At 37.5% G+C, this 26,713-nt stretch overlaps 2 protein-coding genes across 2 annotated transcripts; both read right to left on the bottom strand.

Annotated features, from left to right (window-relative positions):
* Nucleotides 1-11,154: 11,154 nt before the first annotated feature.
* LOC122298965 lies at nucleotides 11,155-11,977 on the bottom strand. The gene is made up of 2 exons (XM_043108808.1): nucleotides 11,907-11,977; nucleotides 11,155-11,551 (listed from the first exon to the last, which is right to left on the bottom strand). Exons 1-2 carry the CDS (start codon nucleotides 11,975-11,977, stop codon nucleotides 11,155-11,157), a joined length of 468 nt encoding a protein of 155 aa, XP_042964742.1.
* Nucleotides 11,978-16,617: 4,640 nt separating this feature from the next.
* On the bottom strand, nucleotides 16,618-23,364 carry LOC122299092 (putative disease resistance protein At3g14460). Its single transcript, XM_043109021.1, has 3 exons — nucleotides 19,088-23,364; nucleotides 18,898-18,999; nucleotides 16,618-16,953 (listed from the first exon to the last, which is right to left on the bottom strand). Exon 1 carries the CDS (start codon nucleotides 23,255-23,257, stop codon nucleotides 19,172-19,174), a length of 4,086 nt encoding a protein of 1,361 aa, XP_042964955.1. The 5' UTR covers nucleotides 23,258-23,364; the 3' UTR covers nucleotides 16,618-16,953; nucleotides 18,898-18,999; nucleotides 19,088-19,171.
* Nucleotides 23,365-26,713: the final 3,349 nt, after the last annotated feature.

The raw sequence follows: 26,713 nt of genomic DNA on the forward strand, positions 1-26,713 counted from the left end.
TCTGCTCATTTATGTATGTGTGGATAGTTGGCCTCCCATTTGGCTCGATGTAGAAGGTTGGATCCCTTGCTGTGAAGATAATGATGATTGGGAAGGACAATCTATAAAAGGTGATGACTCCACCATCCTATCAACGCAAAGGGGTGGCCCATCGACAGAGGGTAATAAATTGGCCGCCCTATTAGATTGTGGCTCACTATGGACTGCTTGTAGTCTTGTAGATTGTCTTCGCAACTATGGTATGGTAGTCTTTGCTTTCTTTTGGGACCCATTGTACCTATACAAAAACAAATTTACATATATACAAATAAATAGAAATAATAATATTTGGAGCATGATATGAGATAGATTTATGTGATAAGAGATATCATGTTAAATAGTCTAAATATATATCTCTTACTCAACACTATTGAGGAGTTTTGATCGTCATTCCATCTATGTCATTTCACGTCCACACAACATCGTCAATACCATATTCAATAGCTTGATAGTTGGAAGTGTTAATACAATATTCGTTGACTAAATATTCATCCTCATCGTCGCCAGTCACTTCCTCTTCACCAGTGTCATACACGTCTCTTGGTTTTTTCTTAACAACCACAACACAATTTGGGCATCTTTTATCTGCCACATACAATACTTGAGATACTTGGGAAGATAAAAGAAACAGATCATCAGTTATTCGACTACCAATATGTACTAAATGAGAAAAATTTACAAGAGTAAAGCCAAACTTGTCCACCTCGAAACCTCTACCCCGAGCAACATCTGCCCATTCACATTTGAATAACACATATCGGGACCCATCATAATACATAACCTCAATTATGCGTGTTAATTGGCCATACCAAGCAGGGCCATCTTGATCAGTACACACAGTAACACCACAATTATGAGTTTTCTTCCAATTTTCATGATTCCTAGTGCGAAATTTTGTGCCACTAATGACAATTCACTTAAATTCTTTGGCAACTTGCATAGGATCTTTAGAATGCATTACAACTTTATGGCCCAATTCACTTCTTCTGTTGTCATCCATTTTCATTACCTGAAAGGTTGGATTATTAACATTGATTAAAATGACGAAAACTAGCTATAGAGGCATAATAAATATTGTGATACAATATTGAATAGGGTGTAATCTGTACATAGTCTTGGAACCAATTACAAAATTGATCTTCGTGCCTGTTCTGTAGTTCGTCATTTGATAAATGATTCTCATCAACTGCATTCATCATTATTTCCAAATGCATCCTAACATCACAAATGTCTGTTATAATTACATAAATATAAATGAAATGTAATTTGATTCATACGTATTAAGCATTGTAACTCACATGCGGAATGGAGTGAAATCGTCAGAGTTGAAGAGAATATAGCGATGTGCTTGGGTTCACGACGTAAAATCAAGGTGAACATCAACAACTTTTCCTTTAGAATGATCCGGTTTCTAGATGGTCTATTGAAAACCATTCGAGCGGATTCTAAATAACGAGAACAAACCGTCAATAATTCCTCCAACAAATATCCTTCAGTAATGGAACCTTCTGGTGTAGCTTTGTTACGCACATGAGACTTAAGTCGGTGTAGGTACCCACCACATAAATCATTAGATGACTTTTACTATTTTTTTTTTAAAATATGTTCTTACTTTAATAGATTTATGTGTTTTTAATTCAATAACTATAGCATACCTTTCAACGGGATACATCTATCGATAATGAATAGGTCCTCCAAGCATACATTCTGCAACTAAATGTATGGTCAAGTGCACCATAACCATGAAAAATGATGGCAGAAATATCATTTCTAATTAGTACATATGTATGGTATTCTAGATTCCAATCGGTCCAAATCTTTAAGCTGCAACGTTTTGGAACAAATTCCCTTGAAGAATCCAAATAGCTCGATTAATGGTTGTATTATCTTCTTAGGTAATGATCCACGTAATGAAATTGGTAGGAGCTATTGCATCATTATATGGCAATCATGACTCTTCATGCCCAGTATAGTACGGTGTTGAAGTTTGACACAATGTGAAATATTTGAAGAATAACCATCTGGTACTTTTACATTTTGTATAACCTTCAACAAGTCTTCTTTCTCTTTGTTAATCATTGTGAAAATAGCTAGAGGCAAATATTTTTCTCTACAGCTATTATAACCGGATGAAGTTGTGGTCTCAAACCCAACTCTTGTAAGTCAAGGCATGCCTTTATGCCATCTTTTGAATTTGTATCAATATTTAATAGTGTGCCAACAATATTATCCACCACATTTTTTTCAATTGTGCATCACATCAAGATTATGACGCAATAAATTATATTACATATCTTCCATGAGTGTTTCTTAACATTAGTTGACCCCACAACTCTTTTTCTTTTACGATCTGTTCTATCATTGCAATTTAAATCATCTAATTGTTCTAAAATTTGATCAGGTGTTGGCATAGTAGGTGAAGGATTAATTTCTCATGTACCATTAAATGTTTTTTGCCATCATTCTCCACCTATGATCACTTGGCAAGAATCGTCTATGCCCCATATAGGAAAACTTTTTTCCATGTTTCAGCCATCTAGATCGTGTGTTACCCATACAACAAGGACATAGTAAACGACCCTTTGTACTCCACCCAGACAAATCACCATACGTAAGAAAATCATTTATCGTTCACATTAAAGTCGTGCGCATTGTAAAGATCTCTTTGGAGCAAACATCATAGGTTGGTGCTCCAACCTCCCATAATTCTTTTAATTCTAATATTAGAGGCTCTAAGTATACATCTATATTCATTGAAGGTGATGATGGTCTCTGTATAATCAACGATAGTATGAAACTTGATCGTTTCATGCACATCCAGGGGGTAAATCGTAAGGTACCAACAAAACTGGCCATGTACTATAGGAAATGCTCATGTTACTAAAATGATTAAAGCCATTTGCAGATAAACCAAGCCTAACATTGCAGGGGTTAGAGGCAAAATCATCATGTTGTGAATCAAACGTCTTCCAAGCCATGCTATTGTGGCCTATAGCATGCCATTTCATTTGTGAAGAAGTTTTCGATGACATAAAAAGCCTTTGCAACCTTGTCTTTAACGAAAACCATCGTAATATTTTCGCTAGACTTCTTTTACCTCTTCTAGACCTATTATCCATAGACTCTTTTTGCTTCCATTTTGACGCTCAACACCACGCATGTTTCCAGATTCTCATTGTCCTTCCAAAATAACATAAAACCATTGGGACATATTAAGATCTTCTCATATCCAAGACCTAACTCATTCATGTACTTCTTTGCCTCGTACATATTTTTAGGCAATGATGCTTTGGGTGGGGGCAACTCTTTCACAAATTCAAACAGTTCTGTGAATATGGTATTACTCAATCCACCCAAACACTTCATATTCCAAAGACGTGCAATAGCACTAAACTTAGTATGTTTTGTGCACCCTTCATATAATGGCTCATTAGCATCTTTCAATATATTGTAAAATTTATTAACTCTTTCGCTAGAACCTTGTCGATTTTCATTTTGCACTCCATCTTCTCCAGCATCCACACCTATTTCAGGTCCACCCTCAACTATTTCAGGATCAAATATAGGGAAAATGTCATGTAATATGGTTATAACATGGTATAGTACAAAGTTGCTATTGGAGCAAGAACTCAGCAAAGGCACCGCCATTAGCTGGGATAAATTCAAAAACGTTTTCAATGATAACTACTATTCTGAAGTGGTAAAGGATTAAAAGGAAAGTGAGTTTGCAAACTTAGTTCAAGGGCCTATGACCACATAGCAATATGCTGCCAAGTTTATTAACTCTCCCGTTTTGTGCCTCACTTGATTGCTGATGAAGGAAAAAGAGTTCAAAAATTTTAGAAAGATTTGAGCGATAGAATACATCACCTCATACTAGCTTCAAGTGTTAACTCATATATTGAAACAGTTAACAGGGACATGGCGTTAGAGGAAAATTTTAGGTTGAGAGATGATTCCAATGTATACAAGAAGAGATACTTACAACCTAGTGCCCAACTAAGAAAGGACCAAGGACAAGGCTTTAAAAGGAGAAATTTTAATAGAGGTGGTCAAAAGGCATAGTGTTCCTAGAAAATGAGGGGAAGACCTTGTTCACGATGTGAAAACATAATGAAGGCAACCAAGCACTATAGGGGTCAGTTTAGGTTACACTTGCAAGCAACCAAGTCATTTTGCTCGTGAATGTTCGAATAATAAACAACCATAACCAGTTCAGAAGAATAGTAGTGATATGGGGAAACAAATTTAAGGGCGAGTATATGCTATGACAATGCAAGATGCCCAGGATATGGACGAGGTGGTCATAGGTGCACTCAATTTATTTTTTGTAAATTCCAACATACTCTTTAATTTTGGATCGACTCATTCTTTTGTTTCTAGGATATTTGCTAAGAATTGTGATAGGGAACCAAAACTACTTGATTATAAGTTAGTAGTTTCAACTCCTACATACAGTACATTAATAAAAATTTTTGTGCTCAGGTCATGCATGATTATTATTAAGGGTAGGGAATTTTTAGCAGACTTGATAGTCTTAGATATGCATGATTTTGATGTTATTGTAAGAACGGATTGGTTGGCTACCTATCATGCTAATGTTCATTGTTTTGAAAAGGAAGTAGTGTTTAAACATCTTGGGGCGTCTGAGTTTAGATTTAAAGGATTATCCACCAACTCTCCATTACGAATAATAATGGTTTTAAAGGCCAACCGGTTACTTAGGAAGAGATATTATGGGTTATTGGCTAGCATAGTAGATGTCTAAAAGCAAGAGCTGAAACTTGTTGATATACCTATGGTTAGAGACTTCCCTAAAGTATTTCCTATGGATTTACCTAGATTACACCCGGATCGAGAGATAGACTTTTCTATTGGTATTACCATAGTACCAACCCTATTTCTAAGACACCTTATAGAATGGCACCAATGGAGTTAAAGGAGCATAAGGAACAATTACAAGAGCTGTTAGATAAAGGGTTCATTCATCCGAGTATATCACCTTGGGGAGCTCCAGTATTATTTGTGAAGAAAAAGGATGGGACTATGAGATTATGCATAGAAGGAGATCTACTACATTCCCTGCATGGATAACTTATTTGATCAACTACAAGGAGATCAAGTATTTTCTAAAATTAACCCTTGTTCTAGATATCATCAATTGAAGGTAAAAAAGGAAGACGTGCCAAAGATGGCTTTTTGGACTAGATATGGACATTATGAATTTTTAATTATGCCATTTGGATTGACCAATCTCCCAACTGCCTTCATAGATTTAATTGATAGAGTTTTTCGGGAGTATCTAAATCACTTTGTAATTGACTTTATTGATGGTATATTGGTCTATTCTAAGGGTTACGAGGAACATGAAGGACATTTAAGGTTCGTACTACAAGTTTTCAAGGAAAGACAATTGTATGCCAAATTAAAGAAATGTGAGTTTTAGCTTGGTCAAATTGCTTTCTTGGGACCTGTGGTATCCAAATATGGAATTATGGTAGACCCTTGTAAAATTGAGGTTGTGACTACATGGACTGACATATTCAATCTCAGCCATTGACTAATCGGTAGGTCCATTGATGATGGGTGTAGTCTTTTTCTTTTTCTATTGGAAGATCCAACCAATCCTTAATAAATGTAGTTTCCCATTCCGAGTAATTATTGAAGCAATATCATAGCTAGATTGATGTCAATCTTTGGCCTTATATATGATCCTGAAGCAATTCAGACACCATTCCCCCCCCCCCCCCCCTCTTTTCCCTTTATGTCTCACTAATGTCTATAATAGGTATGTTCCCTTCACTCGAATATATAGCTTCAGACATGCGTTCTTTCACCACATATCTCTTAGATGATATATATATATATATATATATAGATGTAAAAGAAATGACCAAAACAACATGACTACCCAAAGAAAAATCATCATTTCTATTACCTCCCTTGGTTAAACCATCCAACGGTTAATTAATAATTAGTAGACAAAGTCTATTATTCTTAAAAGCATTCAGATTAGGAAGATGATCAAAGAGATTCGTGATCTCTTTTAATTATTTCCACAAATAAGCTAGGGAGTAAACAAGGTAGGCAGTGCCTCCTTTAGAAAGTTAATTAATCATTTCTACAAAGCAAAATACAAAGAAACTCTTAAGCCATTCTCGATGAGGGAAAAAATAATATTAAGAGCTCATATTTGAATAGGCACGAATCCAAGTACACGAATCCAATAAAGAACTAAACACATAAAATCAGGAGGACTAGCAAAGATGTTTAATTGCCTTAGTGATTAGCCTAAGTGATTAAATTCAATGAAAAAGTGGAAATCCAATTCATGTCGGGTTGTCACATTATCAACATCTCAAATACAAAGGGGACGGCATTATGCCAATTAGATCTAGTCAATAAGAATGGTCACAATTGCATACATCTCTAGCCACAATTTAAAAGAAAAAAAAAAAAAAAAGAACAAGAACTACAAGGAAAAGCAAAGCAATGTGAATGTTAAAGGTAGAATCTGCAAATTCAAGAAAAGAAATGAAAAAAAAAAAAGAAGACAATCACTTTAACCAGAGGAAGGATAACATGCTAGATAGAAGCATGAATAATTTAAACTAAAAAACAGTGAGCTCCAACTAGCATCCATGCAGTATCCATAATTGGGATACATGGTACAAACCTATAAAATGGGACTACAAATGCCACTTCTAGTAGAGATCTATCTACCTAAAGTTAAAAACAACTACATTGCTATTTGGGCAAATTAAGAAAAAAAAAGCGCATAAACATGGTTTTTTACAGCAAGGTTTTTCCATTACAGATCAAGCAGTAATTAACAACAGGACCAAAACAAATCCATCATCATTTGAAAAAGCATATTTGAAAAAAAAAACTCTAATTACACACATCTAGATCTTAGAACTACTGCTTCAAGATGTAAACTACGGTCGGGCTGGATAGCAAAACAAAATGTAGTACTGTAGTAAAAGGAAAGGAAACTTTTGGTAAGCAGAATGAAATAAGAGGTATGAAAATGTGGCCTACATTGTGTTTGAGAAACTAGAAAGGAAAAGAAAAGACAAGCAGCAGCTTCCTCATTTTGACACTCTTTTGACTGACTTTGAAACTGAATCAATTAAAACCATAATACTCTACATTTTTTTTTACTCCCCTTGCCCTCGGGTTTAGACATGGAAGAAAGCCAACAAAATCATGAAGTAGCACACAGAGAGAGAGAGAGAGAGAGAGAGAGAGAGAGAGAGAGAGAGAGAGAGAGAGAGAGAGAGAACCTAAAAAAAGCAAGCAAAAGGGCGAGCTTAGAATCTGCAACAGACAGAAGCTAGCTGTAGTTTGCCCCCAACACCGAGATCAGAGAGAGAGAGAGAGAGAGAGAGAGAGAACCTAAAAAAGCAAGCAAAAGGGCGAGCTTAGGATTTGCAACAGACAGAAGCTAGCTGTAGTTTGCCCCAACATCGAGATCAGAGAATAACAAGAGCTGCAATAAATAAATAATTAAGACCTCAAACGTAATCGATATAACTTCAAATAGTGGAAGCCGCGTACCTTAGTGATGAATTCCAGATCACTCATAGACTTGATCATGGCCTCGGGAGGAAGAAAAAATGGAAGAGAGAAACAAAGAAGGAGAGAGAGAGAGAGAGAGAGAGAGAGAGAGAGAGAGAGAGAGAGAGGAAAAGAAAAATAGAAGAAAATTCAGGGAAGACAAACATACGATGGAGAAATTCAACGATTTTCACTTACAAAAATTGGAGATGGAGAGCTGCAATCGATGGTGCTTCAGTGCGAGGGAGGGGCCAACCATTTACCTTAGTGAGAGAGAAGAAGACGCGGGACGAATGGGAGAATGCTGGAGTCAAGAATACGATGCAGATGTATAGTACTTCAACAAAGATTGAGAATTCCTATACAGACCGAAAATGGAGATTGCAAAATGGGGATCGGGATGGGGAGGGGTTTTTGAGCAAAACCCTAAATTATTCCCCAAATTATAGGGAAAAATACATTATGTAGACCCAGATGAGGATGCTCTTAGGGGTGTTGGTGAAGCTAATGGTAGTGGTGGTTGGTCATGGGTGGTGGCGTAGGTGGCGATTGGAGGCCAAAAGAGGCGAATCGGAGATGGAGATGGTGGGACTTCAAAGGTGGCTGATCGAGGCTGAGGATTGGTGGGTTAGGTAGCTGGAAGTTCGGTGGTGAAGTGGTGGTGGCTAACGGTGGCCCGACGGCGGCGCGGGGACACTAAGACCGCGCAGCTTGAAGCCGTTGTGGAGGAGCTTGGTTGCACAAGAGGGGCTGAAAAAGGAGAGGTGAGGTCGCTGGTTGGTGGGAAAGAGAATGTGAGCAATGGCAACAACAATGGGTGGCGCACGGCGGTCAAAAACCCACAACCCGAATGGGTTCACACGGCCAGTGTGGAGAGAGAGAGAGAGAGCGCATGGGGAAGGGAAGTTGGGGTGGGGATGCTCGACAGAGGATGGTGGAGTCGATGGGTTGAGTGGTGACGGTAGGTGGTGGAACACAGCGGCGGGTTGGGGGCTGGATGCGCATAAGGAGAAATGGAAAGGGAGGTGCTCCTGCACGGGATAAGCAGGGGAGAAAGAAAATAAAAAGAAAGAAGAAAAAGGAGAAGGAAAAAGAAAAGGGAAAAAGAAAAAGAGAAAAAAAAAAAAAAGGGAAAGAAATGAGGTCTAATCCTTACCACTTGGGTCACAAAACTGATCCAATGAAAATTATTTTCAAAACATCAAGTCAAATAAAATAATTTAAATGCAGTGACTAAATAAAATAAAATAATAAAATCCAACAACACAATAATTTTAAAGCCCAAAAATAACTAATTTAAATTAAAGAACAATTTAAATACAAAACAATAATTACTATCAAGCAAGTACGTTAAAATAAATGGTAGTCATTCAATAAAATTACACATAAAAAGGGGATATCACATAAATGGTAGTCAAACTAAGTACAAAAAATTAAAAATAGTACAACAAAACCAAATACCCTTCAAGAGGTTATACAGTCATCCGAAAAAAATAAATAAAAGGGGGAAACAAATCCCACAACAAATAACAACACAAGCTCCATTGCAATCACTTCTCCTATAAATACAGTCCCTCTGGCTCATACTTTTCATCTATATCAAAGTCTATGAACTGTAGGTAGGAATGTCACAATGAGATTTCGCGCCCGACGCATACGTAACCAGGCATTCTCTAACCCTTGCCAACAGAGGGGCCCTAAAGTATGCATGAGAGCGTTCGATCCCATTGTTGCCCAGCGACAACCCAAGGGACATCACTCAGTTTTATACACTCCCGAGTGACTAGAGGAGCTTCACCAAGATAATGCCCAATCTCAACTTGGGGTCATGATATGCACGCACCCACATGTTATCAACAGTACATGAAAACCTAGTTAGACAAATTCACACATGGCATAACATAGCACAGTGAAGAAATGAGGCAATTAACAATAAATATGCATATGCATGACAAGTAGTATATTGGATGACATGGAATTACACACATACACAATAGCACAACAAACACAAGTGCACAGTTTCACAAACCAACTACACGTGTAATCCCATCCTCCAATCGCATTGCTATGCGGACGAACACCCAAAACTTTAGCAAACAATTAAAATGCAAACAGATTTTAAATAAATCTAAATGGACAGATCGACTCACCGAGGTGTCTCCAAAAGTGGTAGGGCAGCGATGGTACAAGGCGACAATGATGGATTTAGGGCGGAACAGTAGGCATTTGGTGTTTTAGAAGTTGGTGGGGGGAGAAGAGTGGGTTTTCACGATGGAGCATGGCTGTGCAATGGCCAAGGTGGGTTCCTAGCTCAAGGATTGGGTTGATCTGAGGGATGGGGTGGTCGTGAGTGGGAAGGGAAAGGCTAGAGGTGGTCGAACAACCACGGGAAGTGACTACGTGTGGCAGCTCGCGGCGGCCCGCGACGGCGATAGGGAGGAAATTACTCTAAGGCCGCAAGAAAGGAGTTTTGAGAGGGGGAAAACACAATGGAGTGGATTATAGAAGGATATGAGGTGATTTTTGAGGTGAGAAAGAATGAAGAAGCTCGACCTATTTATAGGCAGAGTTGGGTATCTTGGCCAATGCAAACAGCGCTGCGATTAGAGAGAAGGGGTGGTGTAGGGTTTGCAAGGGACCACTGCCTGGCATTCCATCATCATGGGCCACGAGCAGCGGCGAGCTCCCATGGCTGAAAGGCCTTCGGGTTGTAAAGAGGGGTGGGGGAAAATGCAGAGGAAAGGGGCTCGCAGGTTGGGGGTGGCAGACTTGAGGGCCCTTTTTCCCCATTGTTTAGTGTTGATTAGTTGGTTTAATTTTAAAATTCGATGGCTATATGATTTAAATGTTGGGGTTCAGAAGACCGATGATTTATGGATTTTATTTGGTGATATAACCCTAAATTCTGGTACTGATAAAATTGCTAACTTTCCTTTTAAGTTACTGCTGCGAATTAACTACAAAGTATTGTATTGCATGCATGTAGAAACTTGTTTTCACAGTGAGCTAGAGGTGTGTGACTCAAGTAGCTAACATCTTGGCATCACGAATTCCACCAAAACACAAGTAGGGGTTGAGGACATCACATCCACGGTATATAGAAGCAATTATTTCAACAAAAACCATGTTGATCAAGTTCTTAATAGCAATATTTCTGGATGCATGTGGCACGATTTCATGAGTTCGCAAGTTTTAGATTTTTTTTTTTTTTTTTTTTTTTTTTTTTTTTTTTTTTAAGAAGAGCCGGCAGCCACCCACATAGCAGCCCCGTCCCAAATTTATTAATGAGCCCTCACTTATGGTGGAAGAATACCATGGTAACATCATGACACTTGGGGGCTTACAATATAATCGCTAAGAGAAAAGACCCAAAACCAAGTGTCCAAACAAACCAACCCAAAAAACAAAACAACAAAAGACCAACTCTAACAGGCCTAAAAAAACAAACCAACTCAACGTAAACAACAGAAAAACCAGGACCCAATCCAAAGCACCTGCAAAACGAGAAGACAAAATAAAATTTGCAAGAATAGAAACAAAGAAAACGTACCAGGACTACGAGATGCGCAAGTAGGGGAGACCAATTCTGTCCATACGAAGCAAACCACGGAGCTGATCGGGTAAGGAATCATTAACAGACCAATCCCTATTTAAACCCCCAGCTCCCCTTTTGGCTAGAAAATCGACGACTACATTACCTTCACGAAAAACATGTTGCATGCGAAACTCCATACTGCCCAATAGACCCCACAATTCCTCCCAAAAATCTTCTAGGTACCAAATATTACATTCACCCTTAGTACACCAGCGAACCAGCAATTGGGAATCAACCTCAATCTCAACCCGACGAAAGCCCAGCTGATGGCACCTCCTAACCCCTTCCAACAAACTACGCAACTCAGCAAAATTATTAGACCCCTGACCCAAGAAAACCGAGTAAGCAGTATGCAACCTACCAAGTATGCAAGTTTTAGATTAAACTCCTTCTTTTCTAAAAATCAAAATCAGGACGTGTCATCCATATGGACTTATAAATATTATTTTTTTAATATATTTAAAGTAAAATAATGTTGGTATTTATCTTACACAAAAAATATATAGTCACAATTGCCTGTGTGTGGCATGTATTAATTGATTTCATGTGTCTATAACTTTATAACAACTAAGAGTCACTTTTCATAGGTCTCTCACTGGTTGAGAGTTTTTCTCTAGAATAGAGTACGTTCTCTTTGGCTGGATTTTGCTAGCTCAACAGAGAGTTCAATGGAAGAAGAATTATCAAGGCAGTGGGAAAAGCTAAGCCTAACAGAAAGGGAAAGGGAGGGAGTGTCTCTAGCTCCCCATAATATGCCAACAGCCCGTAAACAAGCCCCTTCATGCCTAATGGTAATGATAATGGCCGAAAAGATTATTAACAAGGAGGCCTTCAAGTGCACTATGGCCAAAATTTGGAGATGCACAAGCTAGATCCAGTTCTCGGAGGTGGGTCCAAACAAGTTCCTTGTCGAGTTTAATAGTGTTCAGGATATGCAGAGGGTGGTGGAAGGAAGACCGTGGGCTTTCGATCGGTGGCTTTTGTGTTTACAAGCATATGATGGCTCTAAGTCCATTAACGAGATAGTTTTCAACAAAGAGGAGTTTTGGCTGCAGGTCTATGACGTGCCCCTCAGTTGTATGACACAAGAAACAGGATTACAACTCTGTAGCTATGTGGGAAGAGTGCTAAAAGTCCATGCAGATGACAGAGGCATTAGCTGGGGGAAGTTTTTACGTATAAGGGTTGAGGTGGACATCACAAAAGCTCTATTAAAGGGTACTTTTCTCAATGTGGAGGGAAAGAAGTGTTGGGTGCCATTCAAATATGAGAGACTGCCGTCAATATGCTTTAAGTGTGGAACCATCAAACATAACCATCTAGCTTGCTTGAGTGCAACCAGTGGGGGAGGAAGCCAACAGTATGGGGCCTGGCTGAGGGCGCCAGCCACCAGAGACAGTGACTTGCAATTAAAGAAGTATGGGGAAGTTGTGGATTCAGAAGGTCAAGTGCATACTCAGCCATGGAGAAGAGAGACAGAGGTCAGGGAAGACCCCCAGGGAGGAAATCCAGCTATCACGGATGGGTGTCAGGAGAGGAACTTAGTTTCAAACAGGCTGGACTGCAAGACAGTCGACAGAAGTGACATACAAGGGGCAGGGAGGTTGACTAGGCAAGGAAACTCCCCTAGACAAGTTAGTACACAAAAGATGGCGGGAAAAGGAGTCCCTCCACTAAACCCTCTAGATGTTCCCTATAACATACTAGAAAGGAGGCATGATGAGCAAACAAGGCCTGCAGGAGAAGTACACACTCCACTGACAGCTAAAGGGGTAGTACAACATGGGATAACTGGTACTGAGACCCCAACTGACTTAGTTACACAGATTCATTCCATTGAGAACTTCCTGTCTGACCAACTAAAAGCATTGAATCAACCAAAGAAGGACCCCACATGGAGAAGACGAGGAAGAAATCTGAAAGCTAAAAACTTTTCACTAGGACTGGGAGGAAGCCCATCAGGCGTGCCACACAGCAGAAAGAGAGCCAAAAGTCCAATTCTAAAGAGAAGCAAAAGAATTGCAGCATCCTGTGCAAACCATAGTAAGAACAAAAAAATAAAGATTGAGAATGAGGGACTTGAAAACAATGAAATCACAAACATGGTGGAGGCTGGTTTACAGCCCCACCAGGATCAATGAGCTTCATCAGTTGGAACTCACGTGGGCTTGGGAACCCACGGGGAGTTCGAGTACTTCGAGACATGGTTCGAAGAGAAGATCCCACAATCCTGTTTCTACAAGAGACAAGATTGAGTGTCACCAGAATGGAGAAAATTAAGTATATTCTAGGCTTTCCAAACTGTTTAGCAGTGAGTAATGACAGAGGAGGGGGAGGCATTGCTCTTTTATGGAAAAAAATCATTGACCTTAAGATTATCCAATATTCAAAGTCTCATATCCACGCTGAAATTAAATTGCAAGGGGAAAGGGAAGCTGTCTGGTACTTGACTGGAGTGTATGGTCACTCAGAAGTTGCAAGAAGACAAGATACATGGTCTTTAATAAAGTCCCTCATAGTACCAACAGGTTGTGCTTGGCTTTTAATGGGGGATTTTAATGAAATTTTGCACATGGGGGAGAAAAGGGGAGGAAGATGCAGACCTGAGTGGCAGATGGAGGACTTTAGTGACATGCTTGTTGAGTGTAGGCTACTAGATTTGGGGTTCTGTGGACCCCAATTCACATGGTGGAATGGGAGATAGAATGAACACAGTGTGTCTGAAAGGTTAGATAGATTATGTGCTAATCAAGAGTGGAGCTCCTTATTTTCTATGTGGCATGTTGTTCATATGCCAATTGCCTACTCAAACCACCTTGCTGTTGTTTTGAAACCCCAAGCTGATCCCAGTCTGGGTAGTAGAGGGCCTGGATTCAAGTTTGAGGCCATGTGGACTGAGACAGAAGGATGCAAGCAGGTGGTGTCTTCTACCTGGGACCTAGTGGGAGGGGATAAGGACATCTCTTCACTTATGAAGAAGATAAAGGGCTGTGGGGAGAGGCTCCAGCAGTGGAATAAGAGTAGTTTTGGTCATGTGAAGAGACATATTGCTAAGGCCTGAGACAAGATGAACCTGCTGTACCAAACTGACCCAAACTGCCTGAGAACAGAAGAGCATAAGAATGCAAAGGCTGAGATGCAAACTTGGCTGGAAAGAGATGAAATCATGTAGAGGCAGAGATCAAAGGCATTATGGTTAAAGGAAGGAGACAAGAACACAAGGTTTTTTCATAGAAAAGCTTCTCAAAGATAGAAAAGAAATTATATCAAATGAGTGAGAGATAGCAACAATACCTGGCAGGTGGGAGTAGAAAGGGATAGAATCATAATGGATTACTTCCAAACCATTTTCACCTCTTCAGGCCATCAAGGACAAGTGGGATTTCTAGATAATTTGCAGGGTTGTGTGACTGAAGGCATGAATGAGATTCTGATGCAGCAATATTCAGCAGAAGAAGTGGTCCAGGCCTTGAACCAGATGGAACCATCCAAAGCCTTTGGACCTGATGGTATGCCCCCTCTATTTTACCAAAAGTACTGGACTGTGGTAGGAAAGGATGTCACCGAGGCTGTGCTGAAAGTACTAAATGAAGGGGTCTTCCCAGCTGAACTCAACCACACACACATTGCTTTAATTCCTAAGAGGGATAAACCAGAATCAGTAGCAGAATACAGACCAATCAGTCTGTGTAATGTAGTCTACAAGTTGATATCCAAAGTCCTCTCCACTAGACTAAAACAAGTCCTGCCTCAAGTTATATCCTTGTCTCAATCAGCTTTTGTACCCGGAAGGCTAATTACAGATAATGTCCTAGTTGCTTATGAGCTGGTCCATTACTTAAGACAGAAGAGGAAAGGGAAAAAAGGGTATATGTCACTCAAATTAGATATGAGCAAAGCATAGGATAGGGTGGAGTGGGGCTTCCTAGATACTATAATGAGTAAGATGGGGTTCAATGAAAGGTGGAGAAAGCTTGTAATGTGCTGTGTGTAGACTGTTACATATTCAATTATTGTGAATGGTAGTCCAAAGGGTCCTATCAAGCCCACAAGAGGTTTGAGACAAGGGGATCCTCTCTCCCCTTATCTCTTCCTTCTTTGCACTGAAGGGTTGATAGCCATGCTAAAACAAGCTGAGGAGAACAAGTTGGTGGAAGGTGTAAAAATCTGTAGAGGCAGCCCAAGGATCAACAACCTTCTCTTCGCATGGTGTTGTGACATTTCAGGAGAGGTAAACAAGGAAGCCGTAGCAGCATGGTGTTGTAACCTTGCTTCATGGGAGAGAAGATAACCAAGAAGGGACTCAGTTGAAATGGGATCTACTCTGGTTGTGACAGATGACACTAATGGGTCATAGTCCGGTCCAAGACCAGCTAATAGGTAAGGGACAAACTCATTTGAAGGAAGAGGACATCTAGCTGCAGCCATTATGTCTACAAGACCTTTAGCTTTTTGGAAGTAAACAGAAATGGAATCAGATCCTTTCTTGAGAGAGGCAAGCTGAAGTTGAGTTTGGATTAACCTAGTTTGAGAATAAGAGGCATAGGTGGACTCAAGAGATAGCCAAACTGCACGAGCAGAGGTACAACCCACTACTTGAGCTATAACAGACTCAGATAAAGATGAAATCAATGCTGACATGACCAGTTGGTCTTGTTGAAGCCAAGCTTCATGTTCAGGATTGGGTGTGTTGTCGGGAAGAAGAGCTGGTGGAGCTGGGTGAGAACCATCGACAAACTTGAATAATCGTTGGCCCCGTAGATAAGGAACCAGTTGAACTTTCCATAATAGGTAGTTCTCAGGGTTGAGTTTAACAGATAAAATATGGGAGAAATTTGGTGAAGGTAAGGAGGGAAGAGAGGTAGGAGAGGAGAAAGAAGACATAGTACCAGAGGAGTCGGACATGGTTTACTATGGAGAGGAGAGGAAGAGAATGGACGATGAATCCTAAGGAAGCTCTGATACCATGCTGAAAACTTCTTGTGTATTTAATTTTCCTACTCTATTACAAAGAGGCAGTGCCTCCATATATATACAAGAGGATTGAAGGAATATTCCTAGTACTGGTACATAGTGCAACTAGCAGAGTGTACAATCATAGTGGATGGTTTGTTGCAGTAATCTTGGACTGTTGTGGGTGGTGCATTGTACGCTGCATGGGCTGTAAGTGCTGCAGCCTGAAATCTGCGGGACCACGTTCTACATTCTGCTGCATGCACTCTGTGGACTCCTCTGTATTTATTGCAGGTTGTGCGCGCTCTTCTATTGTTGCTGCAGGCTGTGCACCTTGGCTTGTATGGGAAGCATGTATGGCTTGAACACATAACAAGTGTACTTGAGTAAGAATAATGAGATTGAAGATGAAGAACATTTCTAATTTACATAAATGATATATTGCAAGAGCAGGCACAAAGAGCAATTCATTTCAGTTTTCCTGAGAAGTGTTAAAAGTATTCTAATTTTGTACATTAATGCAACGTAGATATTTAGGAAATGTTCTAAATAAATGTCCATTCCATGATCAAAGAGTTCTTTCGCAACAGGCAGCTAGCCTCCAGTATCAGAAAATAGGTATAAACACATTATACATGCATAAACAAACGCAGCAACCTGTCGTTACCTTAATTTCTAACAATTGAGTATCACATCTCGACTCCAAAAGGTTCTGATCACTTCAGATGGACTTCAGACAAGACAGTGTACCTCCCACGTGCATTTTTCAGATGGCACTCGCACCATGCAGATCAGTTTTGAATTGTCTACAAGCATCAAAGAAGGAACAAATTATAAGTATACTAACACGATTATTCAAGCTAATTTGTGGACTTTAAGCGCAAGAAAGATAAAAAAATAAAATAGATCTTGCACTATTGATTGTTCATTTAATACGCACTCTCCAAAATATAAGTAGTATATTTCTAGTTCAGTATATAAGCAGTAACTGTGGGGAAAACTTATGGATATACAAGGAACAAATAAATCGTTTCGGGATAGTTGATATATGAATAAATTATATATAAATATATATTAATTATATTCTAAAATAATAATCTATATATGAATAAATTATGTATAAATATATATATATATATATAAATTATAAATAGAGTACTTGTCTGAATTGGGAAACAAAAAATGAGCTTGTAATTTGAAAAAAAAAAAAAAAAGTAAAGGCCAAAATACCGGCCGGTACGTAGCCTGGTATAGGCCAAAATATCAACCGGTACGGCCGATATTTGGGCCGGTATGAAATAGGTATAATTTTTATACCAGACCAGTGACCGGTACGGCATATTTCGGTATGGTACGAAATTAAAAACACTGGATAGAACTACTCCAAATTATAAGAATCAACACTAGACATAAAACATAATGTTCTAATAAGTTAAAACAACACTTACGTTTTCTAGGCAGTTAAGAAAACAAGAAGTCTTAGGCCTACACACAATTCATACATACGTAAGGAAGTTTAGTCGTTAGTTTAATATAATACTTCAAATTTATTTATAATGAAAAGTTGTTTATAATTAGATGAATAAAATTAAACAAATGATCTTATTAATTAATATCTAATTTATGTACCTATTTGGATACAAAATATCTTGACTTAGGGCGGATGGAGCTAGGGGGGTTGGTTGGTCATACGGCCGAAGAAAAACCTATTCTCCAAAATTCAAAAATGCATGTATACAATTTCTTGCTACAACCCAGAATTTAGACTTAGATCATATAAAAAGAAAAAGAATCTACATTTTCCTTAAAAATTAAAATTACTTTTAACCCCAAAATTTCTTAGGAATAACAAGAAATATATATATATATATATATTAATTCATAACACTTTTTTCAATCTTCCTTTTCCAGAGACAGAAAATGGGTCATGATCACCCTTTTTTTCTAATTTTTGAACTATATATATATATATGATTGTAAGAAAACGTACGTTGGCCCCGTCAAAATTATAATTAATCTTCATATAGTTGATAATGTAATATTTAATGAAATTTATTTTATATATGTGTATATATATATATATATAGAGAGAGAGAGAGAGAGAGAGAGAGAGAGAGAGTTGTAAAGAAAAATTCAATAATTTTTATCCCAAAAGATAAACCATTTTCATATTGTATAAAAAAAAAAAAATCAGTGACTTCTAGGCAAGAAGTTACAGTTCGATTGATCCAGGCCTAGCTCTTGCCCTCAACTCTACGTTGATACACATGTACTTCATTTTCTTTTACTTGAATTTCGTTTAATTTTTTTATGGTATGAAAAATTCTTAAATCACGATGTTGCGTTAATGACATCTTTACATCCTGATCCAACCAAAGGCTGCCATACAACTTTTTCATTAAAGATTCCAATAACCCTCTCACGCAAAAAAGACTATTCTCAAAAATAAAAATACGTACACGCCATTCAATTTCTAGTTACAACGTCTCAAAATTTAGGCGCATAACACTCTCCTCAATCCATTCTTAAGTACTCCATTCAATCTCCTCCTCCGTTTGTTCTCATTACAGGTACACATACTTCATTTTTCTTACTTGAATTAAGTTTATGTTTTTTTGGTGTATTACTATAAAAAAATGATTTTAAATATATATTAAAACAATAATCCGTCCTCCAAAGATGGATTATACCTGACCCTGGTAGTGTTCTTTAAGACAGATATTGTTGCATTCATGAGCAGTAAAACATACCTCTTCATATTCATTTTCTTGATCAGTTCATTCCCAAGATTACTCATGTGTTGTCATAATTCCTTCCCTTCTTTGTATTTACCAGTCCGGCGCAAAAGAGATCTGATCAATGTAACCAAATCAATCATAAAAAAGGAGAGAAATATTACCAAAAAATGTAATAAACCATAAAAAAGGAGAAAAATATTACCATCAATATCCTATATATACATATATATATGCTCCCAGCTTTTGCAAAACCAACCAAACTAGGAGCAACAAACGGCAGCAACATTCATAAATCAAATTCAACGAAAGGGACGTGAGATATTTTCCGCCACTCTCGCCCTTGATCATTCTTATAACGTCTTTCCAGCAGAGGACAATCAAAGATATAAAGTTGCTGCAGTGAGAGAGGCACACCATTCTTTGGAAAGGACTCGAGCTTTCCGCAATTACTGATACGAAGTGTTAGGAGTGAGGCAGGTAGGACATCCTTTGAAAAAGACACGAACTTTCCACACTCAGAGATAAACAGTTCCTTAAGAGCTTTGATTTCTCGAAAGCCCTTAGAAGATAGGTGTTTCAGATTCGGGAAGTCTGAGATGGTGAGGCTTGTTAGAGATTCAGGCAGCATGATCTCTTGAAAGGACACCAGATGCGGACATTTACTAATTTGAAGGTTATTAAGAAAGGTAAGTTTCTTCAACCCCCATCCGAACTGGGCATCGGTGATTTTATGATATGATATTGAGAGTGAAGTTATGTTGGTAGGAAAACCTCCTCCCGGAAAGGATACATTGTCTGGACAACTGTGTATTGTCAATTTTTGAAGAGAGGTATGGTTTTGTATGCCTATGGGTAGGCTGCGCATTTGGTCACATCCAGATATATGAAGCACTCTCAGGTTGGCAGGGAGCTGCCACTCTTGGTCCGAGAGGAAGCCAAGATGCGGACAATCCCTAATGACAATTTTATGTAGAGTGGGAAGAGTGTGAATGCCTGTGGGTAAGGATTGAAGGTTTTGGCAATATGAGACTTCAATGCATTCAAGAAACGAGTTAGGATGTAACCTGTTCGCTATTGACATTAGCTTGGGACACCTCAACAGTTCGAGGCATTTAAGTGATGTAGGTAACTCTCTGCTTGATGTCAAGTATTCGAGGGATGGACAGTAGTGAATTTTCAAGTTAAGGGATGCAGTACTGCTACTGCAACTCTTGCCATCATCATCCACCAACAAGAACTTCAGTTTTCTGCATTCACTTACCTCTAGCCGCTCTAGAGTTGGAGGTAGCTGGCCAATTGCAATATGCTCTAGCAAATCACATTTTACAATTCGAACCAACTTGAGACAAATAGTGCTGTACATCATTGCCTTCGGTAAGGATTCCAGGGCTATGCAATTCTTGATCTCGATTTCTGTGAGCATGGATGGCCCACCCTGTTGGAGCTGTTCTTCTACATTCTCTGGAACCAAAGAAACTAGTTTGGGACAGTTATTAATGCGCAGACGACGAAGTAATGTGAAGTGCTGCAGGGATCCCATATCATCTGGCCACAAATGTGTCGACTCCTCAGACATAGAAATAGTTAAATCTTCTGTCTTTGTCAGCCCTTGCATATCAAACCCTTGTAATATTTGAGGGGTGATTAATCTTGAACTAGAAAGAGACCTGATTGCTAATGAGCTGAACTCAGCCACACTTTTGAGCACCAACCCCTTTGATCCCTCAATTTCCAGTTCACACAGATCCGGAAAGTTTGAAACTGAGATCACTAATTTCCCGCAACCATATATCTTAGCTTTCTTTAGTGATGGGAGGTGGCTTGGTATATTTCTCAATAGCTTGGGACAACTTCTAAGCGAAAGCTCACGTAATTTTGGGAATCCTTCTCGAGGACTCCAGATCTTCCACTCCTTCATGTCTTCGAAATGCAAAATCTCCAAGGATTCAAAAGCACCATTCCCAAAAAACTGGGGACCAACATTCTCCACCTTAGCCATGCCTATGATGGAAAGGACTTTGAGCGATGAAAGTTGCCCGATTGGCGGCAATGACGTGCACGTTTCACAATTCTCAATCGTCAAGACAACCAAATCAGGAAATGATGGACAACTTAACCAAGTTGGAAAATTTGCACCACCATAGCATCTAATAATGAGTTCTTCCAAACTCTCACGTGGCTTTAGCTTCTCAAGTACCTCTAACTCCCTTGTTCTATCTTTTGACTCATCAATATCTTCACTCCACTCCAACGACAAACCTGTAATTTTGGACTTGCTGTTTAAATTAGCGGTCTCTGCCTCCTCAACTTTAATCACGTTCTCCAATTTTGAAATGCACAGTGTCCCTCGAAGATGCGGCAAAGACCCTAACTCTTTCAACCCAGAGCAACTATCTCGTCCAACTACCATATTAGATAGTGTTCGAAGACACGTTAATTTACCTATGTGCATAGGCATTCCTTCCAAATGAATTGCTCCTTGAATATTCAGATGGCGAAGGTTGACCAGGTTCTCTAACATTGAAGGCAATTTATTTAAATAAATACATTTCTCTAACAACAATGTTTGTAAGTTGTAGAGTGTAGTTATTGATTCGGGTATGCTCTCGATCAAAGTTGCGGAAAGGTCAAGATACCGTAGATGCTTCAAATCTCTGATTGAATCTGGTAACTCGGTTATGCAGTAGCCTCTAAAAGAGAGAACCCTTAGGCGTCGTAATTTTTTAACCAATTGAAGAGGAACATCATGAGCTAAATGACAATTTCCTTGAGATGGCAACATAAGAGGTATGAAGGTACGTAAACGTCTGAGTTTAGAAACAACCTCAAACTTTTCAATTCCATCGTATGTGCCACCTAACCAGGACGAATATCGGGCCCTTTTAGAAATACTGCGTTTACCATCTCTATCTTCAACTCTATGATCTTTCATTCTAAAACATGTATCTCTTGCAGCCCACTTAGCTAACTTTCTTATGAGCCCATGCATTAGGAATCTTGACTTATCCTCACGGCCTGATTGTTGAAAAAATGACCTCGATAAAAGATTTTGAAAATTCTCCCTACCCAATTCTTCCATTTCAGTTTTACCTTCTCGTGGTTGATCAAGCAAACCTTCTGCCATCCATAATAGAACCAATTGCTTCTCCTCAAATTCATAATTCTTTGGGAATATAGAACAATACGCAAAGCACCTCTTTAAATGTGAGGGGAGGTGTTGATAGCTCAACTTAAGAGCTGGAACAATTTTACCTTTCTTCTTCAATATATTCCATATCTTATCGCTTGAAACCATTTCCCAATCCTTGTTAACGCGTAAGAGGCTTCCGACTGTTTTTACTGCCAGAGGCAATCCTCCACACTTTCTGACAATGTCCTTACTAATATTTTTAAGCTTTGGATGTGCACTAAAGTCTCTTGCATTTAATGCATGTTGGGCCAATATAGACAAACAAGCATCATCTGACAATAAGTCCAACTTCAAAGATGGAGTTTCAGCTTCAGTTTCCATCAATGAAGCGGCTTCTTGATTGCGAGTTGTGATGATAATGCAGCTTCCCGGAGCCCCTACTTGAAAATGAGCTAGAAGGGCAGTCCACTTGCAGTAGTCATAATCTCGGATATCATCCAGAACGATCAGAAACCTCTGCCCATTTAGTGTTTCCTGTAGTTTGACTTGCAACCAATATGAATCCTTGTTGTTACATGTAATTTTAGGTATCATTTGTGGTAATATTGATTTTGCAATCGTCTCAATATTGTCAAAACCTTCAGAAACACAAACCCATGCTGTCTTGCCTCTAAAAAAGCTTTGCACTTTTTCATTATTATATACAGACCGAGCGAGTGTTGTCTTTCCTATTCCCGCCATACCGTGTATAGGAATCACTCTTACTCTAGTGAAAGCTGAATCACTATATTTATCACTTAGTAATAATTGAACAGCAAGCTCTTCATCTTCTTCCCTACCAAGCATGCCATAAGTATCCGTCGACGTCGTCGGACAAGTTGATAACAGTATCTCTTCTCTTATATCTGGCCCCCCGCCAACATTTTCATTCAACTTCAGCGTCTCTTTTTGTTTCATAAGATCATTAAGTCGAGCATTGATTTTTGTTATCTTTGCTGTCATCATAATCTTGATCTTAACAGCACTTGGAGTACTACTCAAACTAGTAAAACAAGAAGGCAAGAGATTACCTACCTTACTAGTGCTAGCTTGACTTTCATCAATCAATTGGCGTTGGGAAGCTTCCGTGAAGAACTCATCCAGAACGTCTTCCACGTCGTATGCCAAGTCTGTGAGATCATCTAGCCATGCTTTCACTTCTCTTCTAGTATCTTGCTTCTCGTTTGCATCTTCAAGCACCATCTTAATTCTTTTCAACCTTTCGTCCCAGTTTTTCAAATGTTTTTCAACTCCCAGTTGGCTTGCAAATTTCAGCAATTTGCGAGATGCTAACCGATCAAAAAGTACTTGAAGGAATGCAGCAAGAATGATCTCTCCCACTACCATTTTTCTCTTCGGAAAAAAAAGAAATGAATCAAGAAAATGAGCAAAGAGTAGCCAAACAGTCGGAAGAACAAGTAACAAGATTCCTCTGGCAAAAGGTTAAAAGGAATCTCACAAAGTTCCGAACATTATGCTCCCACTTGGCCCCTCGAGTAGGGGGTAATTGTCTTTATAAGCGTGTTTCTGGTCTCTTTTTGTTGTCAGCTATGATTGCCTTTACCATATTGTTTGTACCTAGCAGTTTTGTCTCGTCCTGATTTTCTATATGTTTCGATCACGTTGGGCGGAGTCCTAGCACAATTTGCAACTTCCAAGAAAAATCTAGTCGTTGTAACTTTCAATAAAGAAAAATCTACTTGTAACTAAAATTGCAGACTAATATATATATATTAATTTAATGTAATTAATCGAAAAATAATTTTTTAATAAAATTATATCAATTTAAATTTTAAATATAAATTAATCAGTATTGATATGTAGATTAATACGTAACTTTATTTATACATAACAAAACTCTTTAATCAATTACTCAATCTAATTAGAGCGCTTCCAATAAATTATTCATCTTATCTTTTAAAATATATCATCAAAATATACTTTTTCTATTTTACATACTGACTTTTACAATATATCATACATCAGCTTATCTATTTTTTCTTCGTATCATTTAAATATTATAATTTTTAATATATTTTATTCATTTCAAATAAAGTAAAAGGTAGAAAATAAAGAAAAAAAATGAATAAAGAGTACAAAGTAAAAAGAGAAATGAATTGAAAATTTATACAAATGTGAATAGTATTCTATAAATGTGGAAGAGGTACTGTAGCAAATTGTATATTAGAAATAAAATACATAATCCAATTGAGGTGTCTTTTGAGCACATTCCTTTATATTTTAAAGAAACATCTATTTTATAATAGCCGGGGGAGTGCTCTTAGGCTACGATGTCTTTTCTTTTACTATTTTGTTATTTGTTATTTTATTTTTTTTTTTACAAAAAATGAAATGCATATACAATAATTACCCACGAAAAACAGAAAGTTTCTAATATTGCCTCGAAATGCATATACATTTTTAACAATACTAAAAATACTAAGATTTTAGGTAAATAAATTTAAAAAATAAAAATTCGTAGTAGAAATGTATTGGAAAAAATGGTCACTTAGAAAAAAATTGAATATGTTACTTAAAAATTGAAAAATGAAATATGCATGCATGTAATCGATAGGGCCAGAAACTATGTCACACAGATTCTTGTATTGGAGTTAGGGGTGTAACCGGTCCGGTTTGGTTCAAACCGGTATATACCGATTTTGCATTTTCAAGAATTGATATAGGACCGATTATCCTCCTAAACTGGCACTTCCAATTTTACCTGTTTGGATTCGGTTTGGTTCGATTTTTCGATTTTAATTAAGTGTCAATGTAATTATGTAAATTATGTATAAAAATTATATATATTTAAGATTAAAATTTTATATTATAAATTATAATATAAAATTATTTCATGGATAATTATATATAGTATATATAAAAATTTCATATATAGTTATACATATTATACATAAAAATTATATATACATATATAAAATATTTTATATAATATTAAAAATTAATTAATTTATATACATATTTAATAGCCAAGAACCGATTCTAGACCAGATTTAACCAGTTTTTAAAATGTAAGAACTGATTCCGCATCGAACCGATTTAAAATCGAGCCAACCAGTCTGGTCCGTTAGGTTTGGGCCGGTTCTCCAGTTTAAACTTTCATCTCTAATTAGTGTGGCTAAACTGTGTATATATATATATATAAGTTTGTAAAAGTATAAAAATTAAGAAATAGCTAAAATATATACATAAAAACATATATGACCAGTCAGCTGCAAAGTTGAATGTATCATAAAAAGTAACAACAACAGTAATTTATATGTATTCAATTTAACTTTTTTCCAACGAGTAAAATTCATTAACTTCCACATCCATCTTCAATGATTTTAATTTTAATGTAGATTAATTACCAGATAACTTCTAAAAAAGTGATCCTCCATGATTGGAAAAGTTTCCTGGTGGCCTAACCGCGAACCTCCACCGAGATTGGAGGTAAGCCATGCAACTCCCATATATATGGTCATCAAAGCGAGTGACCAATAACTAATTTTCCCATTTTGACAAAAAATAATTATTTTGATAAATAAGTAATTTTTTTATAATGAAAACCTCTAGATTAAAATTCTAATTTCATACTTCTCTTGATTTAATTAAGGACAACGCTATATGGATAGAGTATTCTCACCGAGAATCCTACAGATCAAGCTTTTCTTTTTCTTTTTTTTTTCTTTTTTTTTTGTTATATTTTTTTCAAACTTTTTTTTAAAATATTTAAATATTTTTTAAAAATAAAAAAATCCATATTTATTTAAAAAGACTTTTTTATTCATTAAATAAAAAAATTAAAAAATAAAATAAAATTCAATTCGGTATAAATTTTCTGTACAAACTTTATGTGGGAATAGTATTTCCTTTAATTAATTAATATATTTCACATGTTTTCCCACTTGTTAAAAGGCAATCTGACCCACATGATGTGATATAATATAAAGAATTAAACAGGAATATTTTGGAATTCGAATTTGGATTCGGATTTTTTTTTTCTTTAAGATTAAGAAAGTGATTTTTTAATGATATTGTGAATTGTTTTATTTTTTTAAAAATATTTAAGAATACCCAAAAAAGAAAATATATTGTAAAAAAAATATTTTATAGATTTTTATATAAAAATACATTAATATTTTGTTAAAGTTATAAAATATATTGTAAAAAAAAAAGAATCATAACTCTTCTCTCGTTTTCTCTTTGGCAAACGAGGTGAAGTCCTAAGGAAAAGTTTGGTGTTGAGCGCAGTGTGGCAGTTTTCTTTCTTTCTTTCGAGTGAGGCAACATGGAGGATATTCAAGAGAGATGGAGTAAATTAAGATTGACAGATAATGAGGCGTGTGTTCTGGAATTGGAAGATGAGGGTGTGAAAGAGATGAAGGAGAAGTGCGAGAGAAGTCTGGTGGGGAAGGTGTTTACAGACCGAATGGTGAGTAAGGAAGTATTAGCATCGACGATGGCTAAGGTGTGGAGAATAAGTAAACAGACTGCTTTTCATGAGTGTGGATCAAATATTTTCACCGTGACATTTGTAACACATGCAGATAAGGAGAAGGTGCTATCTGGAAAACCATGGTTGTTTGATAATGGTTTGTTTGCACTTAAACTGTTTGATGGGCTGAAACAACCAAGTATGATCAACTTCAATTCTAAGGA

The sequence above is a fragment of the Carya illinoinensis genome, chromosome 16, assembly GCF_018687715.1.
Source record: "Carya illinoinensis cultivar Pawnee chromosome 16, C.illinoinensisPawnee_v1, whole genome shotgun sequence".
Taxonomy (NCBI): Eukaryota; Viridiplantae; Streptophyta; class Magnoliopsida; order Fagales; family Juglandaceae; genus Carya; species Carya illinoinensis.

Excerpts from the sequence above, each read along its gene's own strand:
- LOC122298965 (XM_043108808.1), bottom strand. The coding sequence starts at position 11,977 with ATGAAGGGGCTTGTTTACGGGCTGTTGGCATATTATGGGGAGCTAGAG. Across the intron at positions 11,552-11,906 it reads CTCCCTCCCTTTCCCTTTCT|GTTGCATACTGCTTACTCGG; the intron begins GTTAGGCTTAGC and ends CATACTTGGTAG.
- LOC122299092 (XM_043109021.1), bottom strand. The coding sequence starts at position 23,257 with ATGGTGCTTGAAGATGCAAACGAGAAGCAAGATACTAGAAGAGAAGTG.